This window comes from Acipenser ruthenus, chromosome 6 (genome assembly GCF_902713425.1).
Source record: "Acipenser ruthenus chromosome 6, fAciRut3.2 maternal haplotype, whole genome shotgun sequence".
Lineage (NCBI taxonomy): Eukaryota > Metazoa > Chordata > Actinopteri > Acipenseriformes > Acipenseridae > Acipenser > Acipenser ruthenus.
The window spans coordinates 9,106,897-9,123,134 of NC_081194.1; the positions used below are offsets into that span (position 1 = coordinate 9,106,897).

At 37.6% G+C, this 16,238-nt stretch overlaps 1 protein-coding gene across 8 annotated transcripts in view; it reads left to right on the plus strand.

Annotated features, from left to right (window-relative positions):
- The window catches only part of LOC117411112 (spectrin beta chain, non-erythrocytic 1-like), a 73,162-nt gene that overhangs the window by 14,922 nt on the left and 42,002 nt on the right, over window positions 1–16,238 (plus strand). For 7 of the 8 annotated variants that reach the window (XM_059024934.1, XM_059024930.1, XM_059024933.1 and 4 more), the window contains exons 2-8: window positions 1,860–1,967; window positions 6,450–6,593; window positions 10,973–11,119; window positions 12,745–12,945; window positions 14,609–14,692; window positions 15,020–15,138; window positions 15,888–16,002. In XM_059024934.1, coding sequence (XP_058880917.1) covers window positions 1,860–1,967; window positions 6,450–6,593; window positions 10,973–11,119; window positions 12,745–12,945; window positions 14,609–14,692; window positions 15,020–15,138; window positions 15,888–16,002 — 918 coding nt within the window. The remainder of the gene's footprint in view (window positions 1–1,859; window positions 1,968–6,449; window positions 6,594–10,972; window positions 11,120–12,744; window positions 12,946–14,608; window positions 14,693–15,019; window positions 15,139–15,887; window positions 16,003–16,238) is intronic. The other variant, XM_059024932.1, reaches the window with a different exon arrangement.

Below are 16,238 nucleotides of genomic sequence, written 5' to 3' on the forward strand. Positions count from 1 at the left end.
CTTTTTCTTTTTTTATCATGTTAAGCATTTTTGTGGTTTTTTTTTTACAAGGGTTTATGTAACATCCAAAATTGTTTGTGTCAGACTTGTTAGAAAGTTTGTAACAAAATGGTCGATTGTTATTCTCGATACGTTGTAGATATTACCATCGCTATTAAAGCTACTGATATCTCTGCGATTCACAATCAATGAGGTAGTAAAGTACTTAGGAATAAGAATAACAACGAATCAAAGAGAAAGAGCACCCCTGAACTTTAATTCCAAACTTGATTATGTGGGGAAAGTATTTAACAGTTGGCTTCAGCGTGATTTATCAATATTTGGCTGATCTCTTGTAAATAACGCAGAAGGAATTTCTAGATTAGTATGTCCATTACTAGTAATGGCAGTACCAAAAGGTGTAATAAATCACGCAAACAGAATTTTTTTAAAATTTCTCTGGAAAAAGTCTGTAGAGAAAATCAAAAGGTCAGTTCTAATTGGTCCCCTAACATTTGGGGAGTTAAATATGATTAACTTTGAAATTCTAAATAAATCTTTCAAAATTGGTTGGATGTGAAAATATTTGGTTAACACTTCAAATCTATGGTATGCAGTTATTAATGCTGTACTAAATAAAGTGGGAGGTATCAAGTTCCTCTTGCAATGTGACTGAGGTTCAAAAGTGACCTATCTGTTTGTCACCCTTTCATAAGCACATTTTAGAGATATGGTGTCAAGCTAAAAACTATAATACTTATTTCTCACAAACTATAATTTGGAATAATAAAAACATTGTAAATAAGAGAAAAAAAAATTCCTTGCGAGTTGGTTTAATTCAGGTATCAAATACATCACTGACGTTGTGGATCATGGGAACTTCCTTGCATATAACAGCCTGATAGAAAAGACCAAAGCCATGTTGCATCAAAGGAAACATGAAATGATTAAGAAAGCCATTCCAACCAGTTTGCTAAGTCATGTAAAAAATGAAATGTGCTACAATGCTAACTACAACATAATCAAGGAAACTGAAGCTAAAATAGATGGAGTAACACTGCAATCTGTTAAATGCAACAATAATTTTGTAAGAAAATACTTCAACTCAAAAATAATAACGCAAACAAATAATATGTGTTTTACTGATCTCAACAACAGTAAACAGTAAGCCTTTTAAACATCATCTCTGCTGCTGTCTGCCTATTTTTCTGTCTACTGATTTTGGCATTTGTAGCACTCTTTATCTGATCGTTGTTTTTTTGTTGTTGTTGTTGTTTTTTTTCGGCATAAACCATCAATTAAAAATGGTATTTATACATTATGGTTATCGTAACTACTGTGTAGTGTTACTATAGGCTATGTATCCTGGAATTTTTTCTTTTTTTTACACCAATAACTTAGCTTGTTTTTTACAGTAACACTTAAACGCATGCATCCAAAAAATATCTCATTCTCCTTGAACAGTTTGCAATATTATGGTTTTTGATTACTATTAGCATTTGGAAAGTTTAACATTGTACAACTGACTTTCTGACTGAGAAATGTATTTTTGTTGATGGGTGTGCTCCTCTGGTAGTCATTTTTATTACAAAGGTGTAATGAGTTGGCATCTCAGCCCATTGATTTGAATGGAGAGACAAGGGCTTGACGTGAACCACCCACCATACGGTTCAAAGACAAACGCCTTACCATTCAACTGAAGAGCAAGCTCTGTAATCGAGAGGTAAGTGCGGGTCTTATCTTAGGCTGATGTCAGTTTTATTAACTCATCAGTCACTAGGAGGAGATTCATTACAAAGGCATCTGAGTTTCTTCATTTGGAATGTCTTACAACAGTGATATGATGCCACGAGTGTTTTTCTTTTCTGAATTTTTTATAGGTTTTACTCAGGAAAGAGGACGAAGAAGAACATAAAAACACACGTAGCAGCCATGGGACAGCTGGATTTTTAAGGCCGACAGTGCTCAAAGACTTCCCCAGTCATCTGGTAATTATTTTGTTAAATTATCGAAAATGTTAAAACAAAAATGTAAAATATTTTTTACTGAATACATAATTACTGTATGTAGTACCCTTATCATTCTGCTAAGATCATCTGTTCTTTAATTATGCGTGCAGTTTTTTTTAAAATTCAAAGTTAGGCAGTTTTTATCTTTTCCTTTGCCATGTCTTAGCAACATGAGTCCTCTTATCCACAGTTTGCGTCAATAAAATATATGAATTTTTGTTTTTATCTTACTGGTAACATAAATGCCAAGTGGAACTTAAACAAATAATATCTATATCTTTATACTTGTTTCAGGGCTGCTTCATTTTTTCTTGGTGTTGTCAGCCTTACATAGAAATAATGCATCAGACAACACTCATGAAGCCATAACTGTTTTATGAACTGTTTTGATTAATTAAATTAGATCACCAGTTCATGGAACCTTTGTTTTTTTTGTTTGTTTTTTTAACTGTTTTAGTTTTTCTATATTAATTTTTCAAAGCACCATTTAACCTAAGACAATGTTCAATAAATCATTAATAATAATAATAATAATAATAATAATAATAAATGGGTTTTTTTTGTACGAAAAGTATCACATTTTTTACATTTCCATCACCCTTTTACAAAAATAGTTACTAATCTGGTATCTTCGTTTTGGTCCTCTGTTTAAACATTTGCTTACAGTTATTCAGAGACACATATAAACTCATCCTGGAGCACTGTGGTTCTTGAGTGTACTGTTCATAATGGTCTAGTTGTTTATTACACAGTCTGTTTAGATTATCTAAATAGAGATTTCCTTCCTGGAATGTTGTGTTCCATTAGTTTTATACCACAAATGATGAGGAGTGACAAAATAAGTTCCTGAGACGCCAGGCAGCATAAAGTGTAGTTATAAAAGTCATTCCTCATGATTGGCATTTATCCCACTTTTTTAAATGGGTTTTCTTAAAATGTTTTAATGTATTGTGTGCTATTCATAAACATGTATTGCTTTTTTCTCCACAGTATTCCTCTGCATTGTCCAGTAAAGACAGGTTTAGAAACTTTCAAACTGTCAGCAGGTAACCAGGCAACAGGCACAACATCCCAGTACAGTTTGAGTAGTCATTTATAAACGGGGGCCATACAGCAGAGTTGATTTTAATGTGACTGTCTGACAGTTGCATGACAATTAAACCACAGTATGACTTTCGTGTAATCGTGGAATTTTTACGTTGTCAAGTGTGGTAAAAAAAAAAGCATGTTACTGGCTGAAAACATGTCAGTCAATAGGGGAAGCCAGTGACAGGAAAGAGGCCAGTGAAGGGGTGGGGACAATTTCACTCTCCAGGTGGAAAGAGTCAAAAAACAAGGTATCCAAACAGAGTTTTCTTTTGACCTAGTGTAGTAGCAGAGACCATGTTTTGAAATGAAAATACATGTTTGCTTATGGAACCATTTTGTTAGCTAGATTACTTTTAAGTTTAGCTCGATTTATTGTCGATGCTTTTGAATTATATACATTTTTTTAAGTATTTACAATTCCAGTTTTTAGTGATTCAAGTATTCTAAGACAAGCCAAATGTGCTTGTTTTCCACTGTTAAATTGTTTTCCTCATTTGATACCATTTAAAAATAACGATAAATGTCTGTTTTTTTAATTAAGGATTTGCCTGCAAAATCACAAAAAGGCCCACTGCACCTTTCAGCAACTGGAACCTTTTAATTTTATCATGAATCACTTTCTAAGCTGTGTGTGTTCAGTTACAGCCAGCTGTACATATGATAATGGTCTCTTGGAATTTAGGAAGTGATGTCATGCGTATGGCCGCCAAGCCTAAATGACCAATTATTTTAGATCCTGCACACTCACACACACACAGATACACACCGCGGGGAAACAAAGTTGTTTTTCTATTGTGGTTTGTGGTTAATAAGGGTCAAAACTCTAAACAAGTCGTGCTTTGATCTAATGAAAATCTGGTGCGACCACCTTAGATATAATTAAAAAAGACTGTAAAATACATATTTGCTTGTGTGGCTAAAGCTTATTTTAGCAGCAATTTATACCCAGGGAAAAAGTGCACTCCATATGTACCAAGACTGAATCACCAGTTAAAATGAGCCTAGAGAGACAGTCAGCATGAGTGTTTAATCTGGATTACATTGGGATACTTGACTGCAGGGTGGAAGAGTACGAGATCAGCATAAGGATAAACACGATACATGACACAGGACTTTGGTTTTGTCTTCTGTCTCCCACTGATTATTTTTGATTTACCCATGTAGGAGCTCCACATACCCATTGTTATACCTGTGTTTCATTATTTATTACTTTGTGTGCAGACAAAATGTGTCAAATTACACACCCTGGGACTCAGATACAGTATATATTTCTACAATATTTTTTTTTTTCAGTGAGGCTTCCATTTGAGGACCACAATGGTTTGGTATGAATTTGTGAGTCCACTGTACCACCGATTTGGACTTATTACTTAAGGATCAGTCCACAGTGCATCCATTCTTGGTGGATTAAACCGCTTGAGAATGGTAACAGTAAAAGCTTTACCTCACATAAGTGTTGGAACAACTACAATGATGTAAAATAAAAAAATAGAGCTGTCCAGAAAAGAAATCAGCATTTCAACCTCCCTTTTGTACAGCTGCTTCCTGACAAGAAATGTCTGCTGGACCTGAAAAAGGAAATTCTATCATTCCTATTAATTTGTCCCCAGCAATTTCTCAGGGTGCTGACAGTAATTTTTCATAAATAGGACATTAGGATTGTCTGACACATGTTCGAAAGGGCTTTCAGTTGTATAAAGTACAATTAACAGTTTAATGGTCAGTTTAACATTCCCTCCCAATGAGGTGGTTACTGCAGGGCTGGCAGACTCACTGATTTTATTGTGAGCTGCTGATTTTTCAGGACCATTAGCAGCTACTTCTACAAGATATGTAGTTCCTGAAGATCAGCATTTGACTAATCCCTGATGGTCTCTGTGTCACTAAACATTGTTTTGCTTTTTTTTATTCAGAAAACTTTTTTTTTTTTTCTCATATAGTTGTCTCGATTAAAATGTTATTTAGGACGTTATTCATAAAAAATACTAAAGCTTGTTAATTACCTCATCTAAGTAGTAATAATGAAGATAAGAACTGGTATAACAGGGTTTGCTCCAGGATTTTTAAAATTAGGGTATATCATCAAAGCCATTTAACATAGCTTTTATGACTGAAAAATGTAGGACAAAAGTTTAAACATTTCTAACGTCAGCTCTACCATTTTTTGTCTTGTGTGCAAGGTTTGTTTGAGAGACATTATTGCATCATCTTATTTAATACACTATTGCCGTTAGGTGGATAGGGTAAATGCCACAGAGATGAAGAACATGTTATGACAAAAGCGTTGTGATGCCACACCTTAATATTACACCTACAGCTCCTCCTATATGTTTGATTGTAGTGTTAAGATTTGATGACTCAAGTTTAGTATGGGCAAGTGCACTCACTGGGTATGGAATAAGGTTGACTGGTCTACTGCTAGTCTAACTTCCTCTTTGAACTAGCCTACCGGATGATAGCAAAGTAATTCACATTCCCTTTCTTCTCAGCGTTTTGGAAGGGTGATAATGAACTAAGCAGCAGGACAGCAAGGCAACGTTATTGTTAAATGCTTTGAATGCTTAACTTTAAAGTTCCCTCCTCTAAGTGGATTGGTATCGCAGTGCAGAGCGTTGGATGGCACTGCCAGTAAGGATAGCATCATCCATTCCCCCAGCCAGACTCTGTAAAGCTGGAAACCACACTCACGATTTGAATTGTAACTAATCCTGCTAATTTACAAGGCTCTGTGGGCTGGAGCTTAGTCAGCAATGACTTCATCAAAATGAGCCAGCCATGTGGGTTTGTGGCTAAAACTGTTGAGGTTTCTGCTCCTATTCGTGAATTACCGCCATGACCCTCAGCTTTCCAAATAATCTTTTTAGATATGTTGTTTTTTCTTGAAATATTTTTGGGATTATTATGGTGCCCACATAATTGAGATTTTTTTTTTTTAGTTTCTGCAGTCCTTTTTCTTAACTGTAGTAGTTGTTGTTTGTGCCATGACTTTTTTGTACTGATTTGACAAGTCAATTAGACTTTTGATGTTTTAAGTTGCAGCTTGTGGTGTAATATTAAGGTGTATCATAACAAAACTTTTACAATTTTAACAAAGTTTAAACTTTATTATATGACAAGGGACATGTCTGTGCCATTTACTTTCATTGGAATTCCAAACCCTGTTATTCTTCAATAACGTGACACAGTACAGTTGGGATAAACAAACGTCACAAAGGCTCCCCTTAACAGCACTCTTTTTGTATTCAAATCAAAGACCTTATCCAAAGCACCTGTTATATAATACTGTACGTTACATCTAGATCATGCAGTGCATGAGACAAACGTCTCTCTCTCTCGGCATTTTACACTCATTCATAAGATTTCTTTTCACAGCCTACTGAATCGAGGGCCCCATTTTTGAGAAGGGATGTACCAAAAAAGGAGAGCACAGTCCCTGGAAATGTGGAGAAGCACAAACAGCAGAGTGATTACAGCCTAACACAACGCATAACACAGTTTAACAGAGAAATACTGCAGGTAAGTTTAAATTAACTCATTACAACTGTAAAGTTAAGGATATTAATGCATTCTCGGAACAGGGGCAAACACCAAATGGAGTATTACTCCCAAAAGCAAAGACCAAGTCATTTTTCAATAATGGTATCCAGTTTTAGTATGCATATTGTAACACAAAAGACTTTTTACAAATGGAATAGTGGTTAATTAGAGTCATATAGTCAATAGAACGATCTACCGTAGATTTGAGGAACAACAGTCGTATTGAAACATTTTGATATATAAGGTACATTTTATGGCTGTGTTTTATTTACATCTTGTAAATGTCCATCCCAAGGCACCGTGGGAGGTAATAGGAAACACTGTGTTGCTGCTTTCCAAGATCTGATCAGTTACTCCCAGTGTGCAGGTGCAGGTGATCAATAAACAGACAGACAATGATAATCCAGGTGCAATGGTGCAATAATAAACAGCCACATGTAACACAAACACAAGTCCACATGCATGCTTTAATACTCGTGGTGCAAATACAGTTTATTGTGCAAACAAGGTGAAGTGTTGTGTAGGTTCATGCTGGCCTTAAGCGACAGCTCCTGGATCGTGTTTAACCATCTAACAAATCACAAACAAGCACAGTATTATACACGACAAAACAAATGCACACAGTTCTCCTTTCAGTTAGATTTAACCATTTACAAAGGAACAGATCACATCGCTCCGTCCCCTTTTTATTATTATTATTATTATTATTATTATTATTATTATTATTATTATTATTATTTATTTCTTAGCAGACGCCCTTATCCAGGGCGACTTACAATTGTTACAAGATATCACGTTATTTTTACATACAATTACCCATTTATACAGTTGGGTTTTTAATGGAGCAATCTAGGTAAAGTACCTTGCTCAAGGGTACAGCAGCAGTGTCCACCACCTGGGATTGAACCCACAACCCTCCGGTCAAGAGTCCAGAGCCCTAACCACTACTCCACACTGCTGCCCTGTAACATCTATCATGACCCCTTGGTTAACAAGTGCAACAGCTCCTCCAATCCGCGGCTGCCACATTGTTTCCCTTCCGGGTCATTGATTTAGTCTACCAGAGCTCCGCCCCCTTTTCTACATGACCAACTTCCGCCTAACCCTGGGAATGAATTGTCTGGCCATACAGTCCAGGACACTCTGTTCCCTTTACACGGCACCCTCACAGGTTGGGAGGGAGATTTATCACCAAGAATCACTTTGTCTCTGTCACGCTCCCCTATAAGCTGCATTTATTAACGACATTAAGATAAAGATAAATGCATATAACACAGTGCAGTGCCATGATCACATCATGAGATTATGTTAATTTTTACTCCAGAGTATTTTAACATGAATTCAATTGAGAAACAAATGCTCGTACATAATATAATTACCAAATATAAAGCGGTAGGCCTCCAGATTTAGAACTTTTGTTTACTTATTGAACACATTATATAGGACATTTCTGTTGTTAAGTGTGTGTAAAAAATAAAAGGGGGGGGGGGGGGGGTTCTAGAGAAATCCCTAAATCTCCTTAGAGTTCTATATAAAATTTCCAGGAAGCAAGTGATGCACTTTCCCATGCAATGCAGTATGAATTACTTTTGTGTTGTGGAGAGGAACATGCAAACTTTGGATAGAAATGTATTGAAAAAAAAACTCATGGAAATAGAACATCTCTGTCCCCTGACCCCTGCGCAGTGTTATGTTTTTAACATTTTTGGAGCAGAGCATGCAAGCAGCACATGGGAGTGGGAGGGAAAGAACGGCCCCAAGAGGAGCAATTATTCAAGGGTGAGATCATTGTTTGGCTCCCTCTCTTCACGCCTTTGGCCCACGGAGAACAGCTCAGCCTGCACAAGGCTTGCGTTATCTCAACCCCGAACTGCTTTGAAAATACGAGGACATTTTTCAGTGAGTTCGGCCCAGGGACAATGCTCCCAGCTGTTGGCTGGAGAAGAAAAAAGGACAAACAGTGGGAGAGAATTAATAATACATGAAAAAGTGGTCCCTTTATTTGATATTTGAAAAAGCAATTACATATGCTTAAACCAGACATGCACAACGACATGCAATGAATGCAAAATAGCTGAAGCAGCTAAAGCATGATTTGCACGAAAAGTGTTTTTAGGAATATTAAAATATATTTACTATAATACTGTATATTTATTCTATGTTATGGCTGCAGTGATTCAGTCACAGTGTTTGAGTTTGATATGGTGCCTGTGGCAAATCATAATGTTTGATATCTCTGTTATGGCTACAGCAAGCCATAATATTGGAGCGGTGTTACGGTAGTTGAGAACCTCCCTGTTTGACTTACCCATTATCACTGCAGGGAATTCTCAGTGGTTCTGGCCACAAATCAAATATTGCTCATTATGATCCATCTCTGGTTCATCGCGTCACTGTGATTTTCCACTGTTTAGCCGAAATTGTATTACCAAGGGATATCGCATGTGCTTCAAGCAGAATTGTTAGATGAGGGGTCAAAATGAAACACATTCCATGTAGAGAGATAAATGATTTTCAGTTTCAACTAATAGGGGTGTGGGTCTCCTCGGACACACAGAAGTTGCAGTTGAAATGCCAGCACAGGCATCCTATTTCCAATATTTACAAGGTGTTCAGGTTGCAATTGCGAGTGGCTGCCACTAGGGTACCAGCAGTGGTAGTCCTCGTGCGGAAAGACATGCACAAAATAGCACAAAAGAAAATAATAATTAAAAAAAACATAGTTTCAAAGCAAAGCTAATAAAATACAGTTGACCAAGAGTGGTCAAGCACTGCCTCCACTAAAAGGAGGGTCCCACTCCAGGAACTAACTGCACTGATACACCCTTGTATACTGTTGTGGGATTGAATCCCCTAAACTAATTTTCCTGATGCTAAACACTAGGATGCTGGTATACACTCAGTGATCACTAGTAGTTTGTTGCTTTGGTTGCTCCCCCTGGTTCCACACACAGTCGTGAGGGTTCTCTGACTCACAGCCCTTCACCTCTGACTTGTAAAGAACAAAGCAGCTTTCCAGCTCCTTTTTAAAGGCATGTGGGTTAATTCATAATCAATGAATCAATTAATGCCTGGCCACATTCCATATCTAACACAAACTTAAATTTCCAAAATTATAAAACCTAAACAAAATTCAAAATACAGTGTCGTATTGGTTTGTCTTATTTGTCTGATAGTTTCAAAAGGTGTTAATAAGGACCTTTGCCTTACACATAGTACCAACTTGAGCAGTGACCTGGTTTGATCGCCATGCAGAAATCTATCTATTAGTCACTGGTTCTACAAGTGGGCAACGCAAGTCAATTGCATGAGTATGTTTATGGAACCCCACAAGGGATGTGTTCAGGATAATACTAGGATATTTCACAATGGGAATGTAGCGGTATATGATCTAAGTGTTGTCAGGTGTGTACTGAAGTGTCTTTGACAGATATCCTATTGTTAAAAGAAGGAGGAAGAGGCATGAAATGCAAGCCCTTCCTCCATGTCATTATTTTGCAAACCACACAATTGTGCTGGGGACCTGCTTGCTTGTGAAAGCCTTTATCAAAAATGCCTCAGTGCCTCTGGGAGCTGTTAAAGGTTAATGATTGTTTTATGTTCAGTAAAAAATAAATGACATCATCTTATAATTTCATGCAAATAGTACTCTGTTGTTGCCAAGCATTATGTAAAATGGGGTGTGGTTCTCATGACTTGTTTATTTGGGGAGGATTGGGATTTTAGCTTACCGTAAAACTAAGCACTTATCTTTCAAAAGCAGACCAAAAACATAATCAAACATGTTCTGCTTTTGGCTGTAAAACTGCAGCTACGGTTTATAGAAGAACTATTTTTGTCATGTTTTAAGAAGGATTTCTACGTAGTGATATACCACTATACAACCTGAAAGACTTAACCCTGGACTGTCCTGACAGATTCAAGCCCTGCTAATGTTACACAGCTGCTCTTAGCAGTCATGCATAACTGAGAGGCAATAATGGCGTCACTTGGGGATCACAATGGCACATTATCAAAGGAAACTTTCATTAGCCTTGTTTCATTCTCTTTGGGGTTAGCATGCCGATGGTCGTTAGGGTGACTTTTTTTCACTCAGATCCCACTGATCTTGGGTGAGAGCTGGTGACTATCCCAAGTTAGAGCCATCCCATATTACTGTAATTATCCACTGTAAGCAAAAGTAAGGTACTGACTGGCTTCATATTAACTTGGTTCAGGCAAGAAAGTGATCTGATACCAAACCCAACCCCTTTCTGAAACATGCTATTTTCTCCATCTTTCTATACCTGAAAGAAAATGTCTAGATTGTTTGTTTCAGTAAGAAGGTTTGCACATGTTGTTTTATTGCTTTCATGCAGGCTGAGACATGGATTAAAGGGACGCTGCAGGACTTGAAAGATGGATGTAGCATTCAGCGGTGCCCCCTGCAGGACTGGGAACAGGTATCACAAACCTTACAAAGAGACCTCAAAGACTTCGAGAAAACCATGATACAGCTCAACCAGGTAAGGCTGTGGTGCCCTTGTAAAACCACCAAGACCATTCCTCAGATATATACCACGCAGGACATCAGCAAGAACAATTTCTTTCTTCTTTTAATTAAGTTCAAGAATAGGGTCAAATAATTATCATTAATACGCAGACATGGCTTCAAATAAAATGATCTTGTTTTTACATTTTTGGAAAGCCATAAATTAAATGTGCTGGTTTTAATAGACCCTGAATGGTGCTAATCTTGGACTACATTACTTACAGTAATAATAGCTTGTCCACAATTGGTGCTCAACGGGATCTGTGCAGTGAGCCATTAAAAATATTTATATATGTATTTTACTTTATTCGACAATGTTCCTAATCATAGGCAAAACAGTCTTGAAAATAACATTTTCTAATATCAGGAAAACAATCACATTGCATCCTTTATGAATACACTGTTATAAATGCATTCACTTTTATAGTTGCTTTTCATACTTGTTACCCGGCGTAGTGTTGAAGTATGACTACCAAGGCCTAGCCTTTATTTACTGGTTTAGTACAGATCCAGACATGCCCATGGCGCTAACTTAAAACAAAAAACATATTATACCTGATTCTCCATGACTAATGGGATGACATCATTATTTTTTTTTACATTAGTTCGTTAACATACAAATTAAAACCAGTGGAGGTGTGACAATATCTGTAATCAGCTACATATGAACCTGAATACAGCCCCTTTCAGACTGGCATGATCTACCCGGGTCAGAACCTACCCGGGCAAGATCCGGTGTCATGCGGGTCGGGTACGCGATTTCACACTGCTTTTGATAAAGCAGTGTTGACCTGGGTGACAGACGCAAGTAAACAATACGCGTATCAATGTTCCAGAAGCGGTTTGTTACAGGCGCTTCCATCCGAGCTTCTCTGGATTGAACCATCAGCCCAAATGTTGATTAGAACTAATGTTTCTTCATCCCTGCTGCAATCTGGCTCATGGTGTGTCTCAAGCAACAAAAATATGGCTAAACAGAATAAACTGAAACGTTCTTTGCGGAAGTGAAACCTTCACGCAGGCGTGGCTGTTTGTTATTACGTTGGCTCACAAACGGCCGTCAAGCATTTTGTCTCGCTCAACCCGGGTCAAAGTGTGTCAACCCACATCCTGAGGTGGGTCACTGGGACCAGGTTAACCCGACCCAGGTACGTGGTTTCACACTATGCAGGATTGTGACCCGGTTAACCAGGACCCCGGTCCGGACCCGGCTAGGAGTGCCAGTGTGGAAGGGGCTCAAGAAGTGCTGGGCATGTCCAGAGTTTAGAAAACTACAGCATACTCTGTTCTGCCCCCCCGCCCTGTCCCCCCACCCATTAGATTCAAACTGGGAGCTTTTATTTAACCTAGTATGGTACTAAATGTTATTTTCTTCAAATTAAGTGCTGTAAGCTGAGTTTTCAAAACTACACATGAGAGACCTACACAGCAAGATGTATGGAATGATTTAATGAACTAATTAGAACTCCTTTAACAGTAACATCTGGAATAAGTATGCATGTTTTTAGTCCTCTGTCGCGTGTGAGTATTCCTAAACACCAAGGTTGTTGGGAGCCACTGCTCTGCTGTACTGCATGTTAATTCATTTCTTACTTGCAGATGGGAGAGCAACTTATCTGCAAACAGAACCCCACTTCTGACACAGTGAGGAAGCAACTTAGTCAACTCAAGGACCAATGGCAAACGTTAAAACAAACTGCTGCCAATCAGTCGAAAGCACTGGGTGGAGCCAGGAATCTTCAAGAATTCAATAGAAAAGTTGATAAGCTGGAATCTTGGCTCAAAGGAAAGGTATCTGAAGTAAGAGTGGTGATTATTTAGTTTGTAACTCCCATTGCTCACTTTTTCCAGTGAAATACTTATTTAAGGAACAAACACAGTTATGAATTGAGGTCCCATTGAACTGTAGGTGCTCAGATGCTTATGCATTTAGGCTGTGCATACTCCTTTCCCGGAATGTACCCCAGGCACCTGCTTTTTTATGTTGCATGGACAAAAAGCTTTCATGTGCTGGCTCATAAAAACTTGTGTTGGATATCAAAACAGAATCCTTCAGGATGTTTTATGGTCTGTATCTCTTGCTGTGTCATAACTCTGGGGACGGGGGTGGGGGGGGAGTTCTTGCTGTAGAAACAGAAACCAATTCAGTTGAATTTAATAATGTAATAATTTAAATGAATAATACGTTTAATATGCAATTCTTTGTAGTTTATTGTGCTAAAACTAGACTCCCCATAATGTTCCGGTACAGTATATACAATACTATTAGATTAATTTGTCTATCAGTTAATGTTTTTAAGGAATAAAACACAAAATTGGCTGTATAGCAGATTCTTATTGTTTAGTTTTTTTTTAAATTAAATTAGTCTGGATCTTTAAGACATCTGTCAAGAGATACAGTACAGCATTTTCCCAGCATTGCCATCCAACCCATCTAATGGGAATCTGGACCAATTCACAATGTAACATTTAGCGGACATGACTCAGTGTTTGTATTAGAATTGCACTGTTAGCGTAAAGTGGTGTGCCAACTCTGCTCCTTCTAGCACGAACAGATGGTTGGAGGAAAACCTGTCTGCAAATAACTAGCACACCCCAAGGCCACATGAACCTTTTATTTTATATGTGCACGTTTCTACTACAGTAAAGCAAGTCTTTACAGTCACCCGAACTAAGCAGTCACATGCTCTTAATAATCAGTAAAACCCAAGAACGGATTCTCTTTTATAAAGATAAATGACCGTTACGTACCTTGTGTTCAGTTCCTTTGGTGATCATGTTATTCCCATTAACATTAGACCTACAGTATATCTTGAGATTAGCTTTGCCAATTGCAGTCGAACTTCATTCCTTAGCAAAAGTTCCTGAAGAAATTAACATTTAGCTCATGGTGACTTTTTTTACATGGGTTCTGTTTTCTGTTTCGTTGGGCATTCATTTCAGAACTGCTTGCCCAGATGTAATAAAAGTGTGTGGATAATTGTTATCAGCCGTTACTGCTCATACTGTGAATATTATGAGCCATGTTGATCTACTTTTTACAGTACTGACACATTATTGCTTGAACTGTTGAAATATATATAGTAGAATCTGCTTTTGATGGCTTTGGATGAATTCATTGTCATATCGGCATATCGGAAGGAAACATACAATAAAGGCAAATATGGATTGAAAAACGAAATGACAAAAAATCACGTCAAGGCAAGTCAGGTATAAATAGTGCTTATAAAAATAGTTGACCCTCGTACCCCAACTGTATTGGTTCTGTATGAAAGAGTCTGTGTGAAGACTACTTTGTGTTATACCATCAGTTTAGCAAGTTTGTACAAGTTTCACATATAAAAAAAATGACGTAATGTTTATATAAAGTGAAGCAGCTGATTGCTCGTATATATATATGTTATCATACTGAGCACACACACCTTACTCTATTTTTTTTATGAGGAAACACTCTATTTTACAGGAAGAAAAGCAGTCACTTGTGGTGCTTCTGGAGGAGAATATTGACAAAATGCAGCTCACGAGAAGAATACTGGATTTGAAACAGGTGAGACTTATAAAGAGTGAAAAGGTTTCCATTAATATTTCACCTCCCTGCACTGTTAAACACATTCCAGCCTCGTTATATTGGAGCATTTCACTGCATGTGCTGCAAGCAGAGTGCGCGTCACATCATCAAAGTCGTCTTAGTTACGGTGCAAAACATTCCAACAGGCCCGTTTCCGACAATAGCCAATGGGTTTATACCACCTTAAACAAAAAAATAACGTTTTCATTAATAGGAAAATGTATACTATATAGTATATGAGAAATGTCCCTGCAAGAAGGGCTTTATTCTCATTATTCTCATTTTTTCCTCATAAATGTTCTTAAGGATGAACAGCAGTACCGGGCCCTCCATGATGAGATTGACAGCCTGGCTGTCAGATTGGAGAAACAGGGAAAGAATGAAGGGAAGAATATCTCAGCAAGAAGAAAGCACATCAATAAAATGTATGTATCTGAAGTGTAGTATCAGTGGAGTCATTTGAGCGTGACCTTTTTTCAAACCATTTCCACGCTAGCTAACCCACACTCCTTACTGCATTTTCACTAACAATGGGATCTCTGTTTTTTTGGGGGTTTTTTAGCTTCCATTTTTGCATTTCTGGTTATGCATTGGTTTTGGTTTTGGGTCTTTCATTGAGATCCGAAATACAATCATAACTTAAAAGAATGATGTCATTCGGAAAAGTTGGAAGCATGTGAGGTTTATGAGCTAGGTTCAATATAAAAGGTTCAGTTGATGCAGTGTGCTGTGAGTGACCAGGCCACCTGCTAGCACAGTGACATCAGACAGAACTATCCCACAGCAAAAAGTTGAAGCAACAGCAAGAGCACTGCTTTCTGCATGGAAATCCATCGTTTCGTTGTTTATTTTAATAGATTTTAAATGAATGAATACTTAATATAAATGTCACTTTTTTAACAAAATATATGTGTGGGTAGATGTGTCATAGGCAAAACTGAATGAGCGTTTACTCAATTGCAAAGCTATTTTCACCGGTTTTAAATGAGCCTACCAGCTGCACTGGGGCCAGTTCTTTATTTAAAGAAATGTACATACAGCATTTGATCAGACAATTACTGCATTTATGAACTTGCGTAAGCAAAAAGTATGGCAGCATTATTTTGACATGTTAAGTGATGTGTGACCTGATCATTCTCTGGATTTTACATAGCTTTCAAACCCTCTTTTTCAGGTGGTTAAAAACCCAGAACCTCCTCAAAGATTATCATGAAAAGCTTCAGCTGGCTTTAGAGGCTTCTTCCTTTAGCCAGCAGGCAGACAACATCATCAGAGCTACTAATAACAAGGTAAAGTAACTACACATACGCAAAGGGATATTGTATATGTATTTGCTAGGACACAATGGAAGGGCACCTTTTGGAAAATCATCCAGTGTCTGTTTACATTGGTCTTGTGACTTAATGATCACCTTGTGTATCTGATCTTGTAAAAAAGGAAAGTACACCAGTCATGCAACAAAACCTGCACACTGAAACCAATTTGTAAAACTCGTATCATCCCAATGTCAAACTGGGGCTGCTGC